At 37.2% G+C, this 9,630-nt stretch overlaps 1 protein-coding gene across 1 annotated transcript in view; it reads right to left on the bottom strand.

The window, feature by feature from the left end:
* Nucleotides 1–1,864: 1,864 nt before the first annotated feature.
* Nucleotides 1,865–9,630, bottom strand: part of fbxo21 (F-box protein 21) — a 28,547-nt gene continuing 20,781 nt past the window's right edge. Inside the window, exons 11-12 of the mRNA XM_691038.9 lie at nt 7,158–7,315; nt 1,865–4,676 (exon numbers count right to left, since the gene is read on the bottom strand). Of these exons, the coding sequence (XP_696130.4) occupies nt 4,438–4,676; nt 7,158–7,315 (397 nt within the window). The 3' untranslated portion in view covers nt 1,865–4,437. The remainder of the gene's footprint in view (nt 4,677–7,157; nt 7,316–9,630) is intronic.

Raw genomic sequence — 9,630 nt, 5'->3', positions numbered from 1 at the left:
ATTTGCATTATGAATATTTCAGGTTGTGTGACTTTGAAAGAGAATTAAAGTTAATGCAAACACACTCTTTGGAAACAACAAAGTCACCACCTGACTTGTTTACATTAACACATTGCAATTGCATGTGCTCTATCAATATTTAAAGCATAATGTTAAACAGTAGTCGGACACTATTCTGAAATTGCTTATGTTTTTCCCCCTTCTAAGTAAAAGGGGACCTATTATACCCCTTTTATCAAGATGTAAAAGTCTGTTGTCCCAGGAGTGAGTATGAGAAATTTCAGCTTAAAATGCTTAACAAACATTTTATAACTCTTTGAAACTGCCCCTTTTCACTGTCGCTTTAAAATTAAATGAGATTGTGCTTTTTTCAAAAGAGGGCGGAGGTACAAATGCAAATACAAATGTGTCAGCATAGTGGCAGCTTCAAAAACAAGACTAGTTTCATGCTAATGAGGGAGAGATTGTGGTTAATGGGCAGGGCTTTCCCTCTCTGATGACACGTTTCTGCAGACTGTTTTTATCAAGTGTGATTATAAAAAATAGAGTTAATAAATGTTTAGCATTAGAAGCTGGTTATATACACAATCTGTTGCAAAACAACTGTGATTAAACCCCTTATGACAGTGATTTTTGCATAATAGCACCCATTTAACTTAAAAACAATCAGCATAAATATTAAAGTAAAACGTTTGACAGATTTCAGGATGTTGAAATATTGACCTTGTATCTCAGTATGAGCAAAACCTGACGATCCTGTTCTCCGGGAAAAAACAAAAAGTTAAGCCAGAAAGTCTCACCATCTGAACAAAGAAGTTCACAACTTTCCTAAATTAGTTTGGTGATCTCAGGGAAAAAAGTTAAAATTTTATATAAAACATTCCCGTACATACAAACAAACTATACTAAACTACATAGTTATACATTACATGTACAATAAATATCTATGTAATGTATATCTAAGTCAAATTTTTTATTTAATAATAATATTTAGGTCAATATATTTTGTCAAATATATGCATGTGTGCTTTTTTATACATAAATACACTCACCGGCCACTTCATTAGGTACACATGTCCAACTGCTCATTAACGCAAATTTCTAGTCAGCCACATGGCAGCAACTCAATGCATTCAGGCATGTAGACATGGTCAAGATGATCTGCTGCAAAGCATCTGGAGAAGAAACGTGATTTAAGTGACTTTGAATGTGGCATAGTTGTTGATCCCAGACGGGCTGGTCTGAGTATTTCAGAAACTGCTGATCTACCGGGATTTTCACACACAACTATCTCTCTAGGGTTTACAAAGAATATCTGATATGATGAGTCTAGATTTCTGCTGCGACATTCAGATGGTAGGGTCAAAATTTGACGTAAACAACATGAAAGCATGGATCCATCCTGCCTTGAATCAACAGTTCAGGCTGGTGGTGGTGGTGGTGTTGTAAGGGATATTTTGCACACTTTGGGTCCATTAGTACCAATTGAGCGTTGTGTCAACGCCACAGCCTACCTGAGTATTGTTGCTGACCATGTCCATCCCTTTATGACCAAAATCTCTGAGGAAAATTTCCAGCACCTTGTTGAATCTATGCCACGAAGGATTAAGGCAGTTCTAAAGTCAAATGAGGGTCCAACCCAGAACTAGTAAGGTGTGCCTAATAAAGTGGCCAGTGAGTGTATACATAGTATATGTATTACATAAAAACAAACTTATTTTTGGATGCAGTTTAATTTTTGCCCAACACTCTATTGTAAATATGCTGGGCTAAAATTATTTAAATATTAATTAAAAAATAAATATATAGAGAGTGTAATACATTATGTAAATATACATGCAATTAAATAACTGGAGCAACAGCATGGGGCTTCTTCTTTTATTGTGATTCATTCTCTTATATTCTCAATACTTTTATATTTACAACCACTACGAACTCCTCGAGCTCTTGTTCTCCAGGTTTCATTTTGATAATTCTGAAGTAAACATTACAAAATATTACAAGGTGACAGTGTCAGACATTATTCCTCACGTGAAGTGTGTGTTTATTAACATATTAGTGCATTAGTTCAGTTATTAATGACGGCCTGACGATGATCTTCAACACATTTAACTGAATATTCAGACCCTCTGTAGTGCGAGTTTATATAGTCTATACATCTAAGTTTTGTATCTGCACGAATACTGTAACTTATTTTGTACGAATACTGTAACATCGTTTGTACACCACTCGAAAACAACACTCGTAGTTTCTTTCAGCTCAGACTACATTTGCAGCTCTGGGTCAAAATTGCCTGGGAGACTGATCTAGGACCAGAAGTTAACAAATTTGTGAAAACCTACGACTAAAGACTCCACTTTGTTTAGAAATAGGCTCATTAAACAGCTCTGCTAGAGTTAAACAATTGAGTTTTACCAGTTTTGAATCCATTCAGCCTATCAGTGATTTGTTTGGAACATTTTTAGCTTAGCTTAGCATATATAATTGAATCGGATTAGACCATTAGCATCTTGCTCAAAAAAAAAAAAAAAAAAAAGTTGATCATTTTCCTATTGAAGGATTGACTTTTCTGTAATTAAATCTTGTACTAAGACCAACAAAAAATGAAAACTGATGCGTGATATCATTGCGCCTGCTGCAGCCATGGTATGCAACAAAATCTCTTGATTGTTACGCCAGAATGAGAATATTGTTCCTAGATATATAAGCCTAGAAAAAAACAGTTTCATTTTCCATTAGTCTCAGCATACAATGTAACTACAGAAGAGTCAAGCTTTAAATAGGAAACTTATAGAGACTCTTTAGTCATTGTTAGTGAGATGCTAATGGTCTAATCTGATTTAATGATCTATGCTAAGCTAAGCTAAAGGAACTCTCGATAGACCCAGAGATCATCTGAATGGATTAAAAAATGGTAAGACTCAACTTTAAAATGAGTCTAAATGCAAAAAGGATTGAAGTGTTGCTTTAAAGAGACGGTTCATCTAGAACTGAAAAATGACTTGCCCTCAAAACATTTTCATGAGGCTTTTTTTGTTCTTTCTGCAAACATGTTTGAGTTTTTTTTTCTTTCTCATGAACACAAAAGAAGATACTTTGAAGAATGTTGGAAGAAACCATTAACATACATAGAAGAATGTTGAAAATTAACAGCCATTGACTTCCATAGTTTTTTTTTCTTTTTTTCTAAGTAACTTCTTTTGTGTTCAATAGTGGAGGCTGAGTATAATGACATGGATCTTCATCAATGCCTTCAATTATGAAATCGGGTCTCTTATTAGATGTTCTGATGAAAGAAAGTGGATATGTTCTGCTTTTATTTCACAATGTAAAATATACCGGGTTCCGCACAAATCGATTTGTGTTGGGGCAACATGAAAGAATTAAGTTAGCTCATCAGCGATCTGGTGGTAACATTTTTAGCTTAGCTTAGCATAGATCATTGAATCTGATTAGACCATTAGCATCTTGCTCAAAAAAAAAAAAAAAAAAAAAGAGTTTTGATCATTTTCCTATTGAAAGATTGACTCTTCTGTAATTAAATCGTGAACTAAGAACAAAAGAAAATGAAAATTGGTGCTTAGTATCATTGCGCCTGCTGCAGCCATGGTATGGCAACAAAATTTCCTTGATTATTAGTACACAATGTTACTACAGAAGAGTCTGGCTTTTAAATAAGAATTCATAAAAACTATTTGAACATTTTTGAGCGAGATGCTAATGGCCTTATCTGATTCAATGATCTATGCTATGCTAAGCTAAGCTAAAAGTGCTCCGGATAGACCCTGAGATCAGCTGAATGGATTAAAAAATTTTAAAACTCAACTGTTTAACTCTAGGGGAGCTTTAAAATCCCCTCTAAATCCAAAAAAGCATAGAAGTGTTGCTTTTAAAGGGACAGTTCATCCAAAAATGAAAAATTACTTGCCCTCCACAGTTTCATGAGTTTGTTTTTTCTTTCTGTGAACATGTTTGAGTTCTTTCTTTCTGATGAACACAAAAGAAGATACTTTGAAGATTGTTGAAAACCAGTATCCATTAACATTCAACACTAAGGAAGTCAATGGCTGCTGATTTTCAACATTCCTCAAAGGAACTTTATTTGTGTTCAATAGAGAAGGCTGAGTATATAATAATATGGATTTTAATTTTTGGGTGAACTGTCCCTTTATCAATTCCTTTAATTATGAAACCGAGTCTTCTATTAGATGTTCTGATGAAAAAAGTGGATATGTTCTGCACTTACTCTCACTGTAAAAATGCCGGGTTCCACACAATCGACTTGTGTTGGGGCAACATGAATGAATTAGGTTAGCTTATTAGTTTTTACAAATGTAAGTGGATTGAACGATAAACAATTGAGTTGTCCCAGATAAAAAGAATTGTGTTGTTTCTGCTCATTTTAGATAAGTAGTTTGAAAATTTTTAAGTGCTGGTCTAGGGATCTAACAGATCGTGGTCCTGGAAGTTGGCGGTGGGCTCTGGTGACTGGCCTGAGTTTGGAGTGAGAGAGTGGTAAAGCTCCTCTACTGTCCTGTTGGTTTTACACATGTCTTCTGGGTATCGCGCTTGCAGCTCTTCATTTGAGATGTAGTGCGTTTCAGAAAACTCGTTGAAGTAGCGGCCGATTTCAGGGTGGGCGATTTCCAGCGGCGCAGAGTGAGGCTCCAGATTCTCTGCAAATCAACAGAGAAAAATACAGGGGTTTTGTATTTTTTAAAGACATTCATTCATCCATCCATTTTCCTTCAACTTAGTCCCTTTATTCAACAGGTGTGTCCACAGTGGAATGAACTGCCAAATATTCCATATGTTTTATACAGTAGATGACCTTACAGCTGCAACCCAGTACTGGGAAACACCAATATTAGAAATGAGTTATTAACACTAATATGTTTACAAATGTGTTTAAAAAATCTTTCTGTTAAACAGAAATTGGGGACAAAAAATATACAGGGGGCTAATAATTCAGGAAGGCCAATAATTCTGACTTGAACTGTCAGTGTTCATACACATTTTTACATACACATTCCAGAACTTTTCCAGAACTTTCAAGTACATTTTCATAACATTGTGTTTCAGGTAATGTCTACATATACATGGTAAATAATAAGAAAAACAGTGATGTTCAAACTTTTTACAGCATATTATAGAACACGCAACAATCTATTTTATTTAATTTTATTTGTTTTTATATTGATTTTGATAATGCTTACACAGCACTAACAATGTGAGAGCGAGTTTTTGGCCAAGGACAGAAAAGAAGTATAGACAATTAAGGGTTGCACAATATATCCTTTCAGCATTAAGATCGCAATGTAAGCATCCGCAGTAGTCACATCACAGGATATGCAATCTTGATATTATAGTTTAATAAAGAGTTTAATCATAATGGAATAAAAGTTTATCATCTGCATGCGTGTTTAAACAGATAGTTCACCCAAAAAGTAATTATTTTCATTACACCCTTCACTTGTTTTATGAGTTTTCTTTTTTTTTAATTTAAATGAACACAAAAAGAATATATTTTAATAACTCTTATAGTATTGAAACAAGTAAAGGGTGAGTAAATAGTGAGTATATTTTAATCTTTGAGTGAACTGTCCCTTTAAGGCCTGTGACTGTGTGAACATTTCAATATTTCAAATTTTACAACATCCGGTCACGAAATTTGTTGTAACTTTAATAAAGATGAAATAATATACAATGAAGACTATGCGATGAAGATTATTTAATATCTGTACCTGAATAATGAATACCTAAAAAATACAATTCACTTTTGTCTTTACTATACTTTATTAATCTATGCTTGTCATTGATTTGTTATGTATTATTCTAGATTCACTCCTCTTGTGAATACATTTTCATTTAGGGGTGAACTGTCCCTTTAAAGGCGACACAGTGGCTCAGTGGTTAGCACTGTCATCTCACAGCAAGAAGGTCACTGTTTCGAGTCCCTGGCTGGGTAAGTTGGCATTTCCGTGTGGAGTTTGCATGTTCTCCACGTGTTGGTGTGGGTTTCCTCGGGTGCTGCGGTTTCCTCACAATCCAAAGACATTCGCTATAGGTGAATTCAACAAACTAAGGGCGTACTCGCACTATGTACAATTGCCTGGAAGATGGCCAAAGCACGCTTGCCCCTACTTCTGTCTCCCCAGACAGCCTGCTCTCACATTACATTCAGGCCTGGGCATGCTTACGTCATCGATGATGCGCTGTTCAGTAAGTGCTCTCGCTCAGCACAGTGGAGATTTCTCTAGTTATATTGTTTGAGATACAATGATACTAAGTCAAATTTTTCGCCGAACAGATCAGCCACTTTTGACACTCATAAACAATCATAAAGCCCTCGTGCTGCAGGAATGAGGAGGTTTGCTGAAAGTGCAGCTGTCGTGAAGTGAGGGGTTTGCGTCTTTAATAAACTACGACAGGTTGCGTTCATTCAAGAGTAAGAAAGATTAATTAATCCATATGAAACAGTCCCTTAAAAGTCACGTCTCGCTTTCAGTTTCCAGCTCAGGCACGTTTTGCACTCACACAAGCGTACCGTGCCAAAGCCCAAGTGAACCGCTCTCAGCTACAACTCTTCCAACCGGGCCAGGGCCAGCCAAGTGAACCATGCCTGAGCCCGATTCAGAGCACTCACACTTCTCAAACGATCCGGGAAACGAGCCTGGGCACGGTTCGGATAGCATGGTGTGAGTAGGCCCTTACACACAAGCGAACCGCGCCAAAGCCCAAGTGAACCGCGCTTAGTGTGAGTACGACCTAAATTGGCCGTAGTGTATGACTGGTTTGCAGCTGGAAGGGCATCCACTTTGAAAAACATATGCTAGAATAGTTGGTGGTTCATTCCGCTGTGGCGATCTCTGAATTAGAGACTAAGCCCAAGGAAAATGAATGACAGAATATTGTATTGTATTGTATTGTTGGTGACTGTAAGGGTATTAGCCTGATTGGGTCACTTTAACATGGACACTGGAAAATTAAGACCCATTTAAAATCATTTAAGACAAGATTTGAGTGAATTTAAGACTTTTTAAGGACCTAAATTTTGTTTTTGAACTTTTAGACATTTTAAAACCCTGCGGACACCCTGAAGTATGAATAAAAATATACATATTTCTTGTTTTTCTCACAAATGTGAAAAGCCCCACCTTGTGCAGCATATCTGCAGGTCCCGTCCTGTACCAGGACATTGTAGAACGGCTGATCAGCCCCTTTAGACAGTTGATGGACCCTCATGGTGTTAATCCACTCCTGACTCATGGTGCATTTAGGGTCCCATCCATAGATAACACAGTTGTAGCCTGACCTACAGTATGAGAGGAACCACACAGATTCACAATGTTCTGCAACGTCCATGGTTTATCTACACTGTAAAACCCAAAAAGTTCAGGTAACTTGGTCACACTTTACAATAAGGTTTATTAGTTAATGTTAATTAATGCATTTACTAACAGCAACAAACAATGAACAATACATTTACTACTGTATTTGTTCATGTTAGTTAACGTTAGTTAATGAAAATACAGTTGTTCATTGTTAGTTCATGGTAACTCATGGTGCATTAACTAATGTTAACAAGCATTGACTTGGATGTTAATAATGCATTAGTAAATGTTCATTTATGATTAATATATGCTGTACACGTGTTGTTCATGATTAGTTCATGTTAGTAAATGCATTAAATAATGAACCTTATTGTAAAGTGTTACCAGTAACTCAAACCGTTTGAGGAAACCGATGGCAACAAAGCATTTAAGTTAAAAAAAAAATGCTAATGAGTACTATGAACTTAATCTATTTGAGTAAATGAATCAATTTGAGCACAGCAAAACCCAATAAATGAAGAGAACTCAAACCAACTGAGTACTGTAAAACTCAATAAGTTAAGGCAACTCAAACCGTTTGAGGAAACCGACTGCTACAAACCATTTAAGTTAAAGAGCCCATATTATGGGTTTTTGAAAATTCCCCTCCATGTAGTGTGCAACACAGCTCTAAGTGAAGTGAAGTATCCAGCTAAGGCTTAAATCTGTAAGAGTACAGTGTTTAAAACGGTTGATTCATCTATAAAAGAGTCGACTCATAGTGCTTCAAACGAGTCGCCTTGATACCGAGTCATTAGGTGTTTCGCCATGACGTACGAACGAAACCAAGTTATTCACATGCACGCGCAAACCCGGGAGATTTCAAACCTGAGGCCCCGCCCTCTGACGCAGAAACCCAGACACACACACACACACACCCACAAACACACGCACACAAACATGCCGGTCGATTGAAGTCACACTGCAGATGGATATTATCGAGGGTCTACCCAAAGATGAAACCTCAGCATTATAACCAAGCAGTTGGAAACTACATGCTACAAAGAATACTTCATCAGCGTTTGTTAAAGGAAGGATCAGTAAAGAGTAACTTACTGATGGACGTCAGGATTAGTTTCGTCCTCCATTTCTCAAGTGTAAGTACGTGCGATTAAAGTTGTTGCCTCGTTTACTCTAGCTTGCAAATGTATTTAGTTGTGATTTGTTACTTGTAATCAATCAAGCCTTTATTTGTCACTACACATTCGTATATTTTAACCGCGTGTACTGTATCAGGTTAACTCGCTATATTCTCTTACCGCGTGCAAAGTCACGTTAAAAACGCGACGCGTGCTGCTTTGTTTACGGAGCTCCGTGGAGGAGTAGTGTGTGTGTGTGCGCGTGCGCTGTCGTCCGGAGGTATGTGTGTGTGTTTGTGTGTGTGTGTGCGTGCACGTTGTCGTCCGGAGGTGTGTGTGTGTTTGTGTGTGTGTGTGTGTGTGCGCGCGCGCGCTCAAGGACGAGGGCAATGTGTGTGTGTGTGTGTGTGTGTCTGTGTCTGTGTCTGTGAAAAGAGCAGAGTGAGACAAGCTATTTGATCTCCTCGACAGTTTTTGGAATTTTTGCTCAATAAAACAGTCGTCTGTATTTTCAAGTCCATCGTCTGTATTTACATTGACCCACTGGCAGCTAAAATCCACGCCTACACTATCGAGCGTGTATGAACTGTGATTACTTTTATATTGCGGATTAGCTGTTTGGCATTTCACTCTGACTGAAGGCAGTCGACCAATCGCAACAGGCTGTCATTGGTCCAATCAGTGCAGATTAGCTTCGCGCTAAGGAGGGGTTTGAGAACAAATGAATCACTGGACGATTCATACAGGAGTCACTGGGATAATTAGGTAAAAATAAATGCAGATTATAAGACCATGAAAGTGTTATTGCATGCATATTAGACTGTTGTTGGAGACCCTTACAACCAAGATATGACCCTATTTCATGTATAATATGGGCTCTTTAAACTAATCTATATAAGTACTGTGGACGTGCTCCATTTAAGTTGAAGTAATGAGCTATTTAATTAACTCATTACCTTAAACACTGAGCTTAAAACTCTTTTCAAATGAGTAGAATTAACCATCAGTAAATGTTGAGTTAACTACACTCGTTTCATTTGATAAAGTTGACTGTTGGGTTTTACGGTGTACAGCAGGGGTGCCCAAACTCGGAAAAGAGAACATTTGAACTTTTGAGATGGTAGTTCAAGTTCCTCTTGCATTTCTCAAATTTCAGAGTTTGATTTGTTGCACGGGGT

The sequence above is a fragment of the Danio rerio genome, chromosome 5 (genome assembly GCF_049306965.1).
Source record: "Danio rerio strain Tuebingen ecotype United States chromosome 5, GRCz12tu, whole genome shotgun sequence".
In the NCBI taxonomy this organism is placed as follows: Eukaryota; Metazoa; Chordata; class Actinopteri; order Cypriniformes; family Danionidae; genus Danio; species Danio rerio.
This window is presented reverse-complemented; position numbering and strand designations above follow the sequence as displayed.